This window comes from Mesoplodon mirus (assembly GCF_964341445.2).
Source record: "Mesoplodon mirus genome assembly, chromosome: 12".
In the NCBI taxonomy this organism is placed as follows: Eukaryota; Metazoa; Chordata; class Mammalia; order Artiodactyla; family Ziphiidae; genus Mesoplodon; species Mesoplodon mirus.
In genome coordinates, this window is record NC_138988.1 from 82,162,640 (window position 1) to 82,180,534 (window position 17,895).

General features: G+C 43.7%; 1 protein-coding gene across 2 annotated transcripts; it reads right to left on the reverse strand.

The window, feature by feature from the left end:
* Positions 1 to 1,097: 1,097 nt before the first annotated feature.
* Positions 1,098 to 16,060, reverse strand: GSTA4 (glutathione S-transferase alpha 4). 2 transcript variants are annotated; one of them, XM_082639659.1, is made up of 7 exons: positions 15,967 to 16,060; positions 14,906 to 15,010; positions 8,138 to 8,189; positions 6,521 to 6,653; positions 5,510 to 5,651; positions 3,595 to 3,726; positions 1,098 to 1,702 (listed from the first exon to the last, which is right to left on the reverse strand). In XM_082639659.1, exons 2-7 carry the CDS (start codon positions 14,993 to 14,995, stop codon positions 1,580 to 1,582), a joined length of 672 nt encoding a protein of 223 aa, XP_082495785.1. In that variant the 5' UTR covers positions 14,996 to 15,010; positions 15,967 to 16,060; the 3' UTR covers positions 1,098 to 1,579. The 2 variants fall into 2 exon arrangements, with proteins under 2 accessions (XP_082495785.1, XP_082495786.1); XM_082639660.1 differs by lacking the exon at positions 15,967 to 16,060 and adding an exon at positions 15,235 to 15,326.
* Between the last annotated feature and the right edge of the window lie 1,835 nt (positions 16,061 to 17,895).

The following is a 17,895-nucleotide window of genomic DNA, read 5'->3' on the forward strand; positions in this document are numbered from 1 at the left end:
GCTCAAAGCCTACGCCGGAAATCATACAGTTGTTATCTGGCTGGACCAGGGTCCCCGGCAAACAGATACTCCTATCAGGCATGTCTCTGGATAGTAAAATCCCACCAAAATGGTAGGAGAGATTCCAAGGCTTAGAGATCACCTCCCAGAAGCCAAGGTGATCTCTGGGGAAGGTGAGACTCTTTACTGCATCCCCATCCCCATTTTCTTCTTTTTGTTCTCTTGCTCCCAGGAGGCTGGCGGAAACATTAGCCGGGACCACCAATGCTCCTCGGGCCTGCCCGGTGGTGCACCTGCTGCCCTGCCTTTGCTCCTTCAGTAGTTCTAAATATTAGAGCGACGACACAGTGCTTGCATTGTGAAAATGTGAAGACAGAGAACAATCTTCATGTCTGCGTTGCGTTTTCCTCTAATAAAACCCTGAGGGGCTTGCATTGACTGTGACAGGCGTTAAGGATCACCTCACAACTGTCTGTTTTTCACATCTGGGCAAAAATCCCTCCTGTAGGTAGGAATGAGTGTGTCCACTTTATGAGATGCGGATCAAACACTTGCCTTTTTCCAGTTTTTAAATTCCTAATTATTAGATACTCTCAAAGCGGCAATTCTTTCTTTTCTAAAATTACTTCTGCTGTTGACACATCTATCTTGCCTACTGCGTGGTGAATTTTTTCTAAAGCAAAAAATTCTGATCTAGACCTCTGATCTAGGGTTTTGTCTTCTGGCACCATGCTTGGCACATAACAGGTGCTCAATTAATATTCGAGATGTAAGTCAACGCATGTTGAAAGCAGTATTAATAAGCCATACTTTTAGTTCTGAAATGCAAAAAATTAGAAGCCTCCAAATAACCACTTGGGTAGTAAGAGGACAAAAGTTAAATATATTTATATTTTCTTATACTTGTGTCAAATATAACTGGAAGGATTATACAAATGATAATGATGTTTGCCTGTAGGGAGCAGAACCAAAGAAAACTGGGGGGACAGGGCTGAAAAGAACACTTTCAACTGTATAGCCTTTTATACTTTTTTGATATTTGAACCATGTGAATGTATTCCAAACGATTTAATTTAAAAATTCTAGCAGCAGGGCAATGAATTGTAAATCCTTTATTTTGGCAAATATCAATGGCATTCGTTACTACCATGGATCAATTATTATTATAGCTCAGAGGAGAGTTACTCACTATCTAGTGAATTCCATTGTTATTAGACACTAAAAACAGGAAGAGACTGGAGGGGTTGAGAATGGGATAAGGAGAGGAGAAAAGAAGCTCAGGGGACAACATGAAGTCCTACCCATCCTCGTTACCAGGAAATGAGTAGACAGAACAGATCTAACTTAAATGCCGGCCCCTCCAAAAAGGTGTTCAGAAGAGGTCCCGTAACGATCACTCACTGGACAAAAAAGGTTGATGTTTCTAGAAGAGATCTCCTTGACATGAAAGACCAACTTAGGAACAATATACACAGCACCATGACAGAGCTGGATCACGGCAGCCTGGCTTCAATTAAGACACAACTGTGGACACAGCGATTTCTGGGGGACAGCGCTCACTCACAGCCATGCTGCTGTCCTACGGCATGAAGATGTTGTACACGGTTCTCACGTAGATGTCATCCGGGGGAGGCTTCCTCTTGCTGCCAGGTTCAAGGAATTTCTTAATTGTAGGGATATTACTTATTTTCACTGTGAACTCCTGAAAAGGGAAAATGCAGAAGTTCAAGGCTAAAAGCAAAGGTATTCATTTCTAAGAAAATAGGGCGGTGCAAAATGGCCCATCAGTTTGGGGTTAGTAGATGCAAACTATTACGTATAGAATGGATAAACGACAAGTTCCAACTGTACAGCACAGGGAACTATATTCAATACCCTGGGATAAACCACAATAGAAAAGAATATAAAAAAGAATGTATATAAATATGTGTATAACTGAGTCACTTTGCTGTACAGCAGAAATTAACACAACACTGTAAATCAACTATGCTTCAATAAAAAAATTTAAAAAAAACCCCCAAAATGGTCCATCAGAATACGTTCAATAAATATTTGCTATAGAGATCCAAATAGAACTGTCATCCAGCACCTGTTTAGGGTCTGATCTCTTGGTATGATCATTTATAATCTCTGCCAACAGTGGCTGGAATCTAGGGCAGGCTCTAAACAAATCTCACGGTTCATACTGAGATGTGAACTCTTTTCAGAGACAGAAAAATAAAAAAGATACTTAGGATAGGAGTATACTTGCTTAAATGAAAAAAGGAAGGACGAAAAAGACATAGGAAGTACCTCAAATGTACTGATCTCAGAAAAAATGCATTTAAATAAAAATCACTTAAATAAAATTGTTTTAAAAATTCATCAGACAGTACAAGTTACATTTTAAGATTCAGCTGCCTTGACATTTTTACTCCTATTAACAAATAAATCCTCTTTCTGGCTATGTGTGAAAGATGGCCAGTTGCATTTTTTGTAGCCTAGGGCTAAGTTATCAGATACCAGATATTCACGTAAACTGTAATGGAAGAAAAAAAATCTTATTTTTCATTCATAGAGTCAAATCTTACCAATTTTCAGTAATTAAGAAGAAAAATCCATTTGATCTGGTGAAAATTCTGAACTATACGAAGAACTGTATATGCATCATATATAATTATTCTAACAAAATCTTTCAAAATAAAGAGGTCATTTATTTAAAAAGCTACTATTTATTAAATGTCTACTATGTACAAAGCACAGCCTTAATTAAGCAGGCATACAAACATACAGAAACATTCATACATATATCACTAACATTAACAAAAACTCTAATAATTATGTCAATTAATTCTATGTAAATACGACAATCTTCGGCTAAGAATCTAGACAAAGTTGAGATACCCACTAACGAGGCCATCAGGCTGCTGACGTCTTTACCCTGGGTCTCTTATTTCTTCATATGTATTCAATATATTGAAGGCACTGGATGAAACTTGCTTTTTAAGCCCTTTTCTGCTTCTAAATTCTATGATCGATCCTGCAAGAATAACACTGAAACATAAACTGAGTCACACACAAAAGTCTGTCCTTGGAATCTGAGGAAGAAGAATGGTGAGAATTCTCTGGGGTGATGTTTCGGGTGCCTCTTCTTAGCTCTCAGAATTCAGGCTCCAAAATTTCCAATTTGAGACCATGTTATTTCTGAGAAAGGGAGCCACACCCTGATGACGAGGCTGTTTTTGAGGGTGACTCTCGGGTCCTCCCGTCAGCACACACACAGCACAAGCAGATGAGCAGCCCCTGGTTCCTACAACTACGTCTACAGCAGGTCCCTACTGGCAAACTGTGTAAGGAGTTTGTTGCAAGAGTGTAGTCATGCAACAATACCGAGGGACAACTTCTTTCACATGTAAACGATCTTTCAGCTCTAAGGGTCTGGGAACCAGAAAACCAGTTTCAAGTCTGCATCTTCATTTCATTTTACTAACTAGAACCTAAAAGAATTACACACACACACGTGCACACGCACACATACACAGCCTACCAAACAACAGATATCGAAGGAAGGCCTAAGAGTTCTGGGCCAATCTTCTCAAACGTTGTTTTATGTACCTGGAGGTGAGGAAAGGCAGACAGGATATTAGGAATTTTCTCTTCTAGAGCCAAAATGGTCTGGAGTAGAATGATGTCTGCAAGGCTCAGCTGATTACCAACAAGAAACCTTTGTCCATGACTCCGTAAAACCTGCAGGGTATAAACATTTTACGTTGGTTATAATACTTGAGATGGAGAAAATGATGAAGCTGTGGAATCAGTGCAGTACCTGAGAAGGGCTGAAACTACAACCTTGTCCTTTTATCCTTTTACGAATAACATCAGCTAAGAAGAAGTTCCCTATATGAGAGGGAGAGAGCGAAAAAGGTGTAGAAATGAAAGCATCCTTAAGTATCTGCTTTACATCAGAATGAGACCCTAAAAAGGGGAAGGAAATATTAATTCTAGATTTAGCATCCAGGGCTTTAAAAGGATACCTCTGTTCCATAAATGTATCTACAGAAGAGAACTAGCCCTGATGCATTCAGGGGAAGTGATGTAAGACGTAAGCCACTGGTCCTGTCCAAGGAGTCTAATATCATTTGCCTGTTCTGTGTTTCTGTGTGTCAGGACTCACAGTCATAAACTAGACATGACAGTAAAAAAGCAGGCTTCCTTTCACATCTTCTAAGACAGGGAAAATTAAAAGAATGAGAGTTCATCCTGACTCCCATTTTGAGAGTAACACAGGTGCAGAGATTCATAGGAATAGATGGTGATCGGGAAGGGGCAAGGAACAGTGGTAGAACAGGGAAGATGCCCTTTGTGGATGCCCATGAGTGTGAGTGTGTGTTTACGTGTGTGTGGCAAGGACTCTAATATGACTCCAAATCAAACAGAGCTACTGGAGCCGGACAGGGAGAGGACGAAGGGTCCAGAGTTGCAGTCCTGGCTCCTGACTTAGGCATGTCACCCAGTCTCTCTGTGATTCTATTTCATTACGGGTAAAAAGAAGGTGACAATTATTTAGCTCATATGTTCGGTGGAGCCCTGACACAGTCTGGGCCACAGGGACAGAGGAACCGGCAGTGACCCTTCTCCAAGGCACCTGTTCCTCCCTCGTCCCAGCACATTTCTGCATCATCGTATTTCACATTCACAAACTGCCTGTGGGCAAGAGGCCAAGAAACCGGGCTTCCCTGATGGCGCGGTGGTTGAGAGTCCGCCTGCCGATGCAGGGGAAGCTGGTTTGTGCCCCGGTCCAGGAAGATCCCACGTGCGGCAGAGCGGCTGGGCCCGTGAGCCATGGCCGCTGAGGCTGCGTGTCCGGAGCCTGTGCTCCGCAACGGGAGAGGCCACAGCAGTGAGAGGCCCGCATACCGCAAAAAAAAAAGAGGCCACGAAACCAAGGACAGAAACACTCAGAAAATATCTCTCTTCCTTCTTACATCTAATTCCACATCAATGGCCAGAGGAAGTCTGCCAATTCCAGATTTTCACATTCTCTTGTTTTTTAAGTGAAGCATTTAAAATAGTCCCTCTCAGTTGAGGAAAAGAGAGGAGGAGTTTGAAGCTCAGAAAAACAGATACGGTAATGAGACAAGAAATAACAAAAGAGAAAACAAAAAGAGCACAGGGAAGAGAAATAAAACAGCAATGGTTCTTCTCTTTATACCAAACTATCAGGTAGGATGATGAAAGAATGAATGAAGTAGGTGGTTTCTTCTCTTCTGTATCCTGCACAAGGTGGCACCTGGCGAATGTCAGCAATGACAATGCACACATGGGTGAGCCCATATTTTTCCCAGAAAACATGGAAGACTCTGGAAGAGTCTGGGAGGTTCCAAGACATCCTGGCTTTGTGCTGATGGCACGTGTGAGCCCTCAGGAGTCCAGGAGGTTGGTCTAGCAGGGCTCAGCTTTACTCTGCCTGAGCAGAAAGGGGCGTTTGTGGTCTGGTGATGCCGTGTTCACAGGCTTCACTGCCACCTACCTTTTCGAACACAGGGAAGTATCTAATTATAGCCTTCTGGGCCATGTTCACCACTTCCTTTTGCTGATCGTCTGGTTTGAGGAAAGGATGCATGATAATTAGTTCCAGAAGATCCAGGGTCCCCTCCACATACATGTCAATCCTTCAAAACACAAACAAGTGTTTTCTCAGTCACCCCTCTCTTTGAACTCATTGGCTTCCACAACTAAGTATCCAGAGTGTTTTTCTCTTAAGGCTCTGGCAACTTAAGCACCAAGAAGCATTCATCTCCACCTGTGCCTTTAGAGCAAAGATGCAAAGTCAATTCTAGCTGTGATTCAGAAAAATCTTTCAGAAACACCTGTCACACATCTCAAAGCACAAGAGCCACGAATGTCCTTTCTCCTGGCCCCTACTCCGCCACCCTTACTCCAGCACCCAGGCTTGGTGCGGGTGGAGCTTCACATTTGTAAAAATAGTGGGTATCATTTATAGGATGCTTGGTGTGTACCAGGCATGGTGTTAAACACTCTATATCCGGTATTTCATTGAATCCTATGGCATTATGAGGAATGTGCTGTTATTAGCCCCATGATACTGGAAACTCATCAGGACACTGGAGCATAACACTTTGCCCTGGGTCATGATCCAGGAGGTACAAGGACCAGGCTCTGAGTTCAAATTATAATCCAGTGCACAGTATCCTGGGCCTTGAATATCACAGCAGCTTCCTATTCCTAATACTCAGCGATAATACATTTGCAAGAAAGGTAAAAAAAAACTGTATCAAAGCATTTAAACATGTTGAAACCTGCACCACACCCCAGACACAGGCTCTAATATCTGAATTCAATTCCTTTCTCTTGTTTTACTCAGACTCTCTGTACTGATTTTCCAACTGGTCTTGACCTTTCTGGGGGTTTGCTCCCTGTTCCCACTAACAATACAGGACATGAAGTGGACGGGTGTGCTGTAGAGGACAACTAATCAGTTAAGCATTGGTAAGTGAGAACACGCGAGGGGCCACAGTACAGGGTTCTCTCCTTGAGATCTTTGCCGAAGAGATGGTGCTTGTCCGCTATATAGTGGAGGATGCTCCGGGTCTGCACTAGCTTCATCCCATCAATTTCAACCATTGGCACTTGTTGGAACAGCAGGTGGTTACCTGGGAATGGAAGCCCAGAGTTAGAAGTGATCTCTTCCCTGCACCCCCATCAAAACATGCTCTGCTGAATGAAAAGGGACAGTGGGATCACAGCCTTAGGAAACAGTGTAAAGCTCCCCCAGCTACATTGAGGGGTGCAGATTTAGCCATAAAGCAAGCCTGAAAACTAGCATTGATCCAAATCTTCCCTTTTGATTTTCACCCCAGGAAAAACACCTAGCTTCAGTGACAAAGGGTAGGGGAGACATAGTGAAGACCTTGTTTTAGAGGTGCGCTGTCCAATACAGTAGCCAGCAAACGGCGTGTGTATAGTTAAACCTAAATTTAAGTTAATCAATTTTTTTTGTGTGTGGCTGCAATGCACAGCTTACAGGATCTTAGTTCCCTGACCAGGGATTGAACCTGGGCCCACAACGGTGAAAGCCCAGAATCCTAACCACTAGGCCACCAGGGAACTCTAAATTAATCAAACTTTTGAAAAATTTAAAACTCACTTCGTTAGTCGCCCTGGACACATTACAAGTGCTCAAAAGCCACAGGTGGCTGGTGGCTCCTGCGCTGGCCATTGTAGAACAGAACATTCCCATCATTCTAGAATGTTCTATGACTGCACTGCTTTGACAATCTGATCATGAAACCTAAGTCACCAGCTGATACTCACGTACAGGCGTCCACTGCCACAGTCCACCTACCACCAAGTACGCTGTCACTGGTCAAAAAGTAACCCACTACTTTCTTCAAGAAGCCTGTCTCAAACACTTTCCCCACACCAAACGTCAGGGAAAGTTGCAAGTATAGCATACAGCCCAGCCCTGGGGGGGCTCAAGGCTTGGGGGCACATGCGGGTCGAGGGGAGATGTGTACTCAGCACAGGCCTAGTGACGCCAGGCAGTGTCACTCATGACAGGGGCATCACAGCCCTGCAGAGCTGGTCCCTCTCCGAGGAGCCTTGAGTTGGGCCTCAGGACCCTGCTGATGGCCGGGAGGGAGGATGCTTACAGGGGCCTGGGTGTGGAGGGAGGGTTTGACCAGGAGTTAAAAGGGGGCCTTTCACTGATGTCACACCTGTTTGGTACTTATTTCAGAAAGCAGCCCAGTGTAAATGGTGACTTTTACCTGCGTACTTCAAGCAGGTGCAGATGCCTCAGGTAATTCGGAGGAGGTGGAAAATGAGGAGGCAAGGGATGAGGGAGAGGAAGAAAGGGGGGAAAGGTAGAGGAGGGCGGGGGAGGAGAGAGAGATGGAGAAGGGCGGCCCACTGGGACGGAGGGAGGAACGGCTCCTTCCCTTTCGCCAGCTTTTATAGAACTACTGAATACGAAGAGACTTCCTGGCAATTTCGGCTACTGTTTCCTCTTGCTTGTCTGGTTTTAGGATCCTGGTCTGGATGCTTAGTGTCAGCAGTATCTTTGCCCTTCCATGTAAATATGGGTTCTTAGAAAAGAAAATGAGCATTACCGACAGGAATACATTTTGATACTCACCATCCTGCAACTTCTGCAGCTGTTCTTTTGTTTCTAAAAATTCTTCATCAAACTAAATTAAAAAAGACAGCCCCCCCCCAAAAAGAAGCGAAATGTCATTACAGGTTCAGGACTGAAAATACCAAGTTAAACTGCCTCAAAAGCGAGAGAAAGAGCATACTCAGTACCCACATCTTGTTTCTAAATGTAACTGGACTCCCAGAAGAAAAAGTTGACTCTGTTATGTCAGAAAGTGAGGACGTACTCAAAGACTAATGGATATGTCAAAAGCAAAGGCATGCAGGACCCTACCCGAGGGATTCTCTAGCCACATCTGGGACAATTTAAATATCGAAAAGAGTGATATCAGTTATGGATTAGAACACAACAAAAAAATCCCTGTGTCCATAAATGATGATTCTAAAAAAAAAAGGAGAAGAAAAGCTCTCTTTTACAGAATTAGCACTACTTAATGTAGAATTATTCCTAATTAATGATAAAATTAGAAAATCACCAATTTTCACCCTATAATGTAATAACTGATTCTGATAAGGATCATAATGGATGCTGAAATCATTGGGTCATGGGACACAGAATATTCACACAATCTCAAAGTGTCACCCCACGAGTTCCTTATTATGACAAAGAAAAAACATCTCTGCAGATCTGGAGATCCCACCATCCACCTAACCAAGTGGTCAAACTCAGCTCCCCACTGGGGGACACCCTGAGACATCACGTGCTCCCTGCTGTGACACAGTGAGGACGCTGCACCACTGCAGAAAGAGCTCGCCAACCGATTTACCTTGGATCAAACTGCAAGGTGAAAATGGGGCATATCCAGGATGTGGGACACTCTGTAACATAAATGGCCTGTTTTGTTTTTAAGCTCCTCCAGGATGTGCAAGGTTTGGAAAATGGTCTGGGGGACTTTTTGCCTCTGTTGTTCGCACTCTGTGGTCCTCACCACTTGTCTGGCTCCCATTTCCTAGCCATCTATCCTCTTCCCGACCAAAAGCATGAATTCTGCTCTCAGGGGCAAATCTTTATTTAAAAGGGAATCGACTTTAGCCTGGTAGCCCTCTTCTGATAATTCTTTATGTCATCTGGCCTCCAAGTCACATAACTGATTCCTTACTTCTGTTGGCAGAAATTCATGCAAGAGAGTCAATTCCTCCTTCACACATTCCTTTTCTGTTAAGTGAAGGGTAGGGAAGAAACGAACAAAATGCAGGCTCTGTTCTATTGATAGATGAAAAGACTAGAGAAATAACCACCAAATATCTGAATCTTGATTAGATCCTGGATGGGGGGGAGGGGCAGTTATAACTGCTAAATAGTTAAATAACAGTTTCATAGACTTTTGGGGGACGAGAGGGAACTTCTGAATCTGAATTGTATATTAGATGTTGTAAAGTTAGTGTTAACTTTCTTAGTTGTGACAATGATATTGCGGTTATTAGAACAATTCTTTCTTTCTTTCTTAACAGGGAGATACACGCTGATGTCTGTAACTTACTTTCAAGTGACAAAGAATAAAGAAAGCAGAGAGAGAAGAGGGAAGGAAGCAAACGTGGCAAAATGTTAAACAACTGGTCAGTTTAGTTAGAAGGTGTCCATTGTACTATTACAACTTTTCTGTAGGTTTTCAAGTTTTCAAACTAAAAGGCTGGGTGGGGCAGGGAAAAACACTGAAAAGTTTCTTTCCTTGTGATACATAAAACTCGTGCTAATGTACTGAGGCCCTTCACATGCCCACGGAGTCCCCAGATGGTTCCCCACCAGCATCTCTCCCTGCGCTGCCCCATCATCCCAGGAGGGGCAGAGCTGACAGCATAGACATGGCCTTTCTCTCTTCCGCCTCAGCGGGCATCAGGATGTGTAGGCATGGCTTCTCCTACTCCCAGGGTCCTCCCGTGTGAGGAGGGGGCCTCAGTGCCCCTAGAGGCACTCCATCTGTGGCCCAGGAAGCAGTAACTTCAGGGCAAGAATGTTCTGGGCATTTGTCCAAATGCCCAGCTGGTCAGGTGTGATGTTGGTGCACCTCTGCACCACGGCTCTCACACTTTTATGACCACGATCATTTATAAAGCACATGGGGAAGTGTGTGTGTGTGTGTGTGTGTCTAGGCTCATCCCTCAGAGATTCACATCCAGTAGTTGGGAGAGACCAGAAATGGACATGTTTTAAAAATGAGTCCTTCCAAGCAACGTGGATGGACCTAGAGATTAAAACACTAAGCGAAGTCAGTCAGACAGAGAAAGACAAGTATCATATGATTTCACTTATATGTGGAATCTAAAAAAAAATGACACCAATGAACTTATTTACAAAACAGAAACGGACTCATACACATAGAAAACAAACTTATGGTTACCAGGGGGGAAAGGGGGTGGGGGAGGGATAAATTAGGAGTTTGGGATTAGCAGATACACACTACTATATATAAAATACATAAACAAAAGGACCTACTGTACAGCACAGGGAACTATATTCAATATCTTGTTATAAGCTATAATGGAAAATAATGTGCAAGATATATATAACTGGAGCACCTTGCTGTACACCCAAAATCAACTATACTTTAATTTAAAAAAACGTTTTTTTAATTCCTTCCAAATTGTTCCGATTCTGGTTTTTGACTTCTGGGAACACGTAGCAAAATGCATGCTCTCTCTCACTAGAGAAACTCTCTTCAGTCAAACTTTATAAAACTTGGTCTGTAAGAAGAATCTAGCACCAGAACAGGAGATTAGAGGGTAGGAGAGGGAGGAAGGGAAAAAGTCACCAGGCAGAGCTTGGAGAAGCTGGCGACTGTCTGGCTGCTGCTCCGGGCTGTAAGGACAGACAGCATGCGGCTTCCATCCACACAATCAGCCGTCTCTGTGCCCTGATGGGGTGCTGTTCCCGCTGGGATCCTTGGAGAAGTGCCCCTGCGTCCACACCACGCGCTCCCTCTTCACACGCCCCCTTCTTCTAAGTGAACTGCCCAGAAGTCCTGAATGAGGAGTTTGTGGCCTTCACATCTTCTCTTTTACACTGTTCATCCCCCTCTCCACAAGGAGGATCTGACCAGGTTTGGGGTGGGGGTGGTCTTTGGGCACATGAAGCTCCAAGCAGCCAAGAAGCAGCATCCAGCACAGAGCAAGGTCTGAGGGCTCAAACCAAGCGTGAGATGGAGGACTCCCTGAATTAGGCCAGGCTGTCTCTCAGCAGGTGTGAGGTACCTAGTTACTGGGATGCGTATACTTTACACATCAGGCTCTAACCGACACCGTGACCCTGGGAATCATGAACTCACCCAGCGGCTGCCAGCCTGGCCCTCCTGTTTCAGATCTGTATGAGCACAAATGTAGCTGAAAATGTCACTGGGCACAGAAAGGAGAGGGACCTCTGGTACCACCTTTTGGGAATTGTTCCTGCAAACCACGTGGTCAGCCCTCGTGAGGGAGGCCAGTCTAGCTCCCTCCACCCTGGTCAGAGGAGTGGGCTTGAGACCCACGCTGGGCTAATTACTGTACCCCACCTGCCTGCCTCTGGTTGAGGGCAGGTAGATCACATGACCCATGTTCCTTTTTGTTTTTCTTACTTAGGGTTGGGTTTCTATGGTTGACCAAGAATGCTGACTCACAGCAGAGTAGGAGGGGCAGAATGAAGCTAGGGAAGAGGAGCTTTGACAAGGGATTCTAGTACATACACATATAAGACACCCTCTCCAAAACCTATTAAATAATTGCAAACTCAGAAGCATACAGGGGTTAGACAGGTGACATAAATAAGCTGACTAGGTTCAAGTCAAAGGATCAAGAATTGTTTCGCTTTCCTCTTAACAAAATTAGAAAATATATCCTGAGACAATAGGGAATGATGGGGACTGTGCAGACTAGAAAGGTCCATGTCTAGGGACCGTCCCTACTCAGAAGCAGCAATTGTTGCCCTATGGAATCATCAGATGCCAAGGATCATCAGATCTTCCAACTTCTCAAGAGAAGTCAGAAATCAGAATTTGTATATAAAAATGATATCGACTAATTTAGAAAACTGTAAAAACACTGTGTGGTGAGTTATAATGAAAGCAAACCAACAATAAGCAAACCAACAATAAGAAACAAAACCCCAAACCCATCCACCCTCATCTGTCACCTCTGGCGGTTGCTAGGGTAACGATTCATTATTCTGAAAATTGATAAAGTGGCAGAATCAAGCATTTATCCTGCTTTTCTTATTTGAACTGTACTTCAAGGTAATTAAGTAGTTCATCAGAGAACAATTACTCTTTATGACATTATCACAGTTAATAAATTTAGGTGAAATGATAGAAATAGAAAAATCACCATTTTGTAACCTCTAACAATGGTGATGATCAAGGCTGCAAACGACACTTGAAAGGGTGATGGAGGAAACTTCATACTGTGTGGAACGGGCTAAGGTCACAGGAACACACTGATCAAACTCAGCAACGCTGAAAATGAGACAGGCAGACATCATGTACCCCGGATGTCGCACAAGAGAAATATGATCGCAGTATCATCTCTGCCGCAGTCTGGCAGGAAAAAAAAAATAGAGATAGAAAGAAAAAAAGGAGCCTGGAGTTGATCAGACTTCTGGATCCAACTAGTAGTTTACAGGAAATATAGAGAATAGAACATGTTAAAATGAGAGTAAAGCCACCAAATCCAGAATGGGGGGCATTCTAAACGCAGTTTCTTCCACAAATGGCACTAGAAACAAATGCAGACACTTAGCACCCAGATCTTGGTTGCTAATACCATTTTCTAATAAAATGGACCAGGGCTCTTTGGAGAAGTATTAGGGCTAGGGCAAGGAAAATACAAGATGAGCCTGGAGCATCTTGGAGTGTCAGAAAGTGAGAAAATGCCGAAGGAAAAAAAAAAAAAAAAAAAAAAAAAAAAAAAAAGTAAAAAGGGCTACATGGAAAGGACACAAGAGCCAACCTGAAAGAGCCCCAGTGGCCAAAGCTGGAGCTATTTGAGCAACAAAAGAAAGTATTATTGAATTTTAATCGAAAGGATAAAATAAATATACTTAAATTCATGCTGATATAAATAAATGATGGAATAAATAAATAAATGGGGGGGGGGGAGACAAATCTTCCTTACGTAAGAATTCTAAATGCAGATACCAGGAGGTAGAGCTTAATTCCCATCCTTGGGGAGTGTGGGCTGAATTTAATGATTCTCTTCCAAAGAACAGAGGGAAAATTAGTTGATGAACGAAGGAGCCAAGTGACCCGGCTTAACTGCACCAGTGACGACTCATGATGTCCCGTAACCCCTCATATGATGTAATAAGAAGGACACTTCACTCCGTGGTCTTCTTCCCTCAAACCCGGTCTAATCATGAGAAAAACATCAGACAAGCCCCAAATGTGGAGGGTTCTACAAAAAACCTGACCAATACTTTTCAAGGCTGTCAAGGTGGTGAAATAAAGGAAAGACTAAGAAACTGTCACAGGGCCTCCCTGGTGGCGCAGTGGTTGAGAGTCCGCCTGCCGATGCAGGGGATGCGGGTTCGTGCCCCGGTCTGGGAGGGTCCCATATGCCGCGGAGCGGCTGGGCCCGTGAGCCGTGGCCGCTGGGCCTGCGCATCCGGAGCCTGTGCTCCGCGGCGGGGGAGGCCACAGCAGTGAGGGGCCCGCATACCGCAAAAAAACAAAAACAAAAACAAACAAAAAGAAACTGTCACAGATGGAGGAAAGCTAAGGAAACATAATGACTAAATACAATGTTGGATCCCGGAACAGTAAAAGGACATTAGTGGAAAAACTAATCAGATTTGAATAAAATCTGTAGTTTAGTTATGCACCAATGTTAATTTCTTGGTTTTGATGTGGTTAGGTAAGATGTTTTCATTAAGGGAGACAGAGGCAAGTTACATGGGAACACCCTGCACTGTCTTTAGAACTTTTCTATTAATCTGAAATTATTTCCAAATGCAAAGTTTATTTATTTTTTAAATGCAGAGGAAATGTTACAGATTTTTTTAAATACTGAAAGAAACGTAATCAAATGCAATGTGTAGACCTGATTTAGATCCAGACTGAAACAAGGCCTGTTTGAGACAATCAGATTGTTAGGTGATAATAAGGAACAGCTGTTAATTTTGTCGGGTGTGATAATGGTATTGTGGTTATGTTTTTAAATGCTCATCTTTTAGAGAGCAAAACTGAAGTACTCACAGATGAAACGTAAAATATTCCCAACAAAGCAAGCAGAGGGGAGGAGATAGATGAAACAAGATTAGCATAAAGCTGATGGTTGTTGAAGCTGAGTGACAGGTACATGGAACTCATGGCAATGTCCTATCTTTGCTCATACTTGAAAATTTCCATAAAGAAGAAGCTACAAGAACAGAACAAAAACAAGGCCAAAACCATTGTGGGCCAAAGCATACAGGAAGGAATGCAGACAAGATAGGAAGGCTGCCAGTCTGAAGCCACTGAAATAAATATGAAATTCACCTAGAGATTCTATATTCAAAGTTCTGGCTGTTAACTGGCAAATTGCAGGTTCGTTCCTTTTCTCCGCATTAATAAATATTTACTGGTGGTAGATCAGAAGACAATGATTAAAGCTGAAAGTTAAATACAATTTCATCAACTACATTCCATTTACAAAAAGAAAAAGTCTTGAGGGGAAGGACTCTTCTGACTCAGTGAAGCAGGTCTGTAATATTAGTGGGAGAGGACAGGGCTCCGCCATTGACGTTTCCCTCAAGTCTCAACCTTGTAGGACAAATCTGTGTAGAAACAGCATATAGGTAGAGTACCTCGACTCCAGCAGCAGCTAAAACCCATCGCACGGATTCCATCCGGCCTCGTCCATTTGGATAGTGGAGTTTGGGCTTCGTAGCCATCATGGCCTTTCAGGTTTTCTGAAAAACAAACGCAGCAGCTCCTCGCAAAAGAACCCAGAGCTCAGGCGCTAAATGAATATTCAGGATTTTGGCACAGAAAACTGTTTGGGGGGTTTTGTGGTGGTTGGTAGGGAAGGGATTTTGTTTTCGTTTTTTTAACTGCGTTTTCCCTCACTCAGTAAAAACAGACCACCATTTTAAAACTTAAAAAACAAACAAAACAAAACACTTGGCTTTCATACCGTTTCATATCGTTACGATTTATTACTCTGGATCTTGGGAAGCTGGGGCCATTTGCTGTAAAGACATCTATCTGTACTAGCAGCACGGGACTTACAGAATCAGAACATCATATACTTTGACCTTGAAAATCTGAGATTTCCCAAATTCGGCCTTTACAGTCCAGACGCCAAGGGCCGCGGAGGAGACATACACACCCATGGAACCTCTGCAAAAATTCACTTTCACACGCATCAGATTTGAGCCTCACAGCAACAGGGAGGTGGGGAGGCCGAGGATTACTACTGTCCGCAAGGCTTGCGTCGGTGGGCAGGCCCGCGGTGGCGGCCCCGGATCCTGCACGGCCCCGCCCCGCCCGGACACGGGCCCCCAGCCCCGGGTGCGCCCAGGCCACCGATCGGCGTCCGAGATAGGCTCCCGGCGCTCCGCGTGGCCGCTCAGCCCGCGCGGCCCGCCCCGGGGACAATCCGACCCTGCCTTCCACCCAGGGTTGCCGACTCCACAGAGCGGGTTAATCATGATACGCACACCGAGCAGCCAAACAAGACCCCCACCCCAGCCTAGGGGCCCCCGTCTGCCCCGATGGGGGCGGGGGCGCAAAGGACCGGGGCAGGAAGACAGGAATAGGATGAATGCGGGGGTGGTTCCGGGATGGAGGGAGACTGAGAAGCTCGGAGCCAGGAGAAACAAGACGAGGGGAAAGGGCAGGTGGGGGCGGCAGAAGGGAGACAGACCTGGGTCCGCTCGCAGTGACCAGAACCGCACAAAGCGCCCAGCAAGCGGTCTGCAGCCTGGGGACCCGTGGGCGGCCCGAGGCGCTCTCGGTGGGCGAGGCTCCGGAGGATTTCACCAACAGACACGGCACTATTTAGCATGTCCCTCCCACCTGCACGGTATGCTGGGTAATATGAAAACAACCCCAAATTGAGCCCGTTTTAGCACCAATTTTAGCAATTTTAGGGATTAAATGATCATTTAAGTGTTAGTTGGTTTAAGACTTTAAAGTGACTTTTAGAGATCCGACTACAAAACAAGTCAACCTATGCAAAAAGTTAAAAATCTCTTCAGGTTTATATACTACCTGCTCTGCAGTGTAAGTTCGGATGTGAGGGCGATCTGGCTGCGACATCTGTCACCCCATTGATCGCCAGGGTTGATTCGGCTGATCTGGCTGGCTAGGCGGGTGTCCCCTTCCTCCCTCACCGCTCCATGTGCGTCCCTCCCGAAGCTGCGCGCTCGGTCGAAGAGGACGACCTTCCCCGATAGAGGAGGACCGTTCTTCGGTCAAGGGTATACGAGTAGCTGCGCTCCCCTGCTAGAACCTCCAAACAAGCTCTCAAGGTCCATTTGTAGGAGAACGTAGGGTAGTCAAGCTTCCAAGACTCCAGACACATCCAAATGAGGCGCTGCATGTGGCAGTCTGCCTTTCTTTTGACAATGTCCTTAAAAAAAAAAAAAAAAATCAAGTAATTTCATAAATATGTAGCACAACTCATTATTAAATGTGTGATTATATAATTTATATATATATAATATATATTCATTTATATATAATATATACACATATATCTATATATTTCTATATAATATATAATATATATTTTATATATTATATATATATATTTATATATACTATACTTTTTTCTCCTCTCCCTCCTTCTTTCTTCCTTGATCCAGTGAATCGTCTTGAGCTTCTCCTTCGTTTTGTACATGTTCGACAAAACTGCTTTAAGCCACAGGTTAAACATAGCACCTTCTTGGATGGAAGGAAGTGGGGGCCTTGGGATAGAGGTATCAATGGGGTTAAAAAAGTAACTTGGCTGGTAAATAAGTTAGAACTTTAAAATATTTTAAAACCGTCAAGGTTAGTATACAAAAATTCTCATGAATTTTAAAGTTAAAAATATATGCCTCCAAAAGGCCTTCAGAACTATCTCTTGCTTCTAGAGGCAGCTTCTGCTATTTCTCATGCTATAGATGTTGTTGATTATTGTTTTCATCCAGGAGGGGTTTTTGAGAGTACCTGGCTTGAGAAGCCTGTGCTGCTGATCAATTACAGCAACTAACAAGATCAGATTTTATTTTCCATAGATTTCTCTGGCAGAAACATGGAGGATGAATTGGGACTGTGTGGGGTGGGGAAAGAGAGACCTGTTAAATGTCCGTGTGAATTATAGTAGCATCATAAATTTGAAGAAGATGGGTAAGAAAAGGTGAAATATTAATGAGGTGGAAAGGAGAAAGAGAAAACGTCTAGAATGATGCCCCCCCTCCAAACACACACACATATACACAGACACACAGTTCCTTTTCCACCTTCCTTGTTTATTTTTCATAACATTTATTGTCATCTAACATACTATATATTTTATTTATTTTGTTATCTGTCTGAAATTTTGATAGAATGTATATTCCAAGAGGTTAGGGATTTTCATATTTTTTACAATATACTTTTGTATATCCTGCTCTTAGAATAATGCTTCGCACAAAGAAGGCGTTCAGAGAACACTTGTTGAAAGAATGAATGAATGAATGACTGAAAGGACGATACCTTGGTTCTAGCTCCATAAAGGTTTGGGGGAAATAATCATGAGTAGGTTTGTCTTTCATTCCTGTGAGCCGTACAACTGGAAATGTCCACTAGACAGTTGAAGAGGCTGGTG

Coding starts and splice junctions, on each gene's coding strand:
- GSTA4 (XM_082639659.1), bottom strand. CDS start 14,995: ATGATGGCTACGAAGCCCAAACTCCACTATCCAAATGGACGAGGCCGG. Junction 8,190..14,905: donor TAGCTGCTGCTGGAGTCGAG/GTACTCTACCTA, acceptor TTTTTAATTTAG/TTTGATGAAGAATTTTTAGA. Junction 3,727..5,509: donor ACTTCCCTGTGTTCGAAAAG/GTAGGTGGCAGT, acceptor TATACCCTGCAG/GTTTTACGGAGTCATGGACA.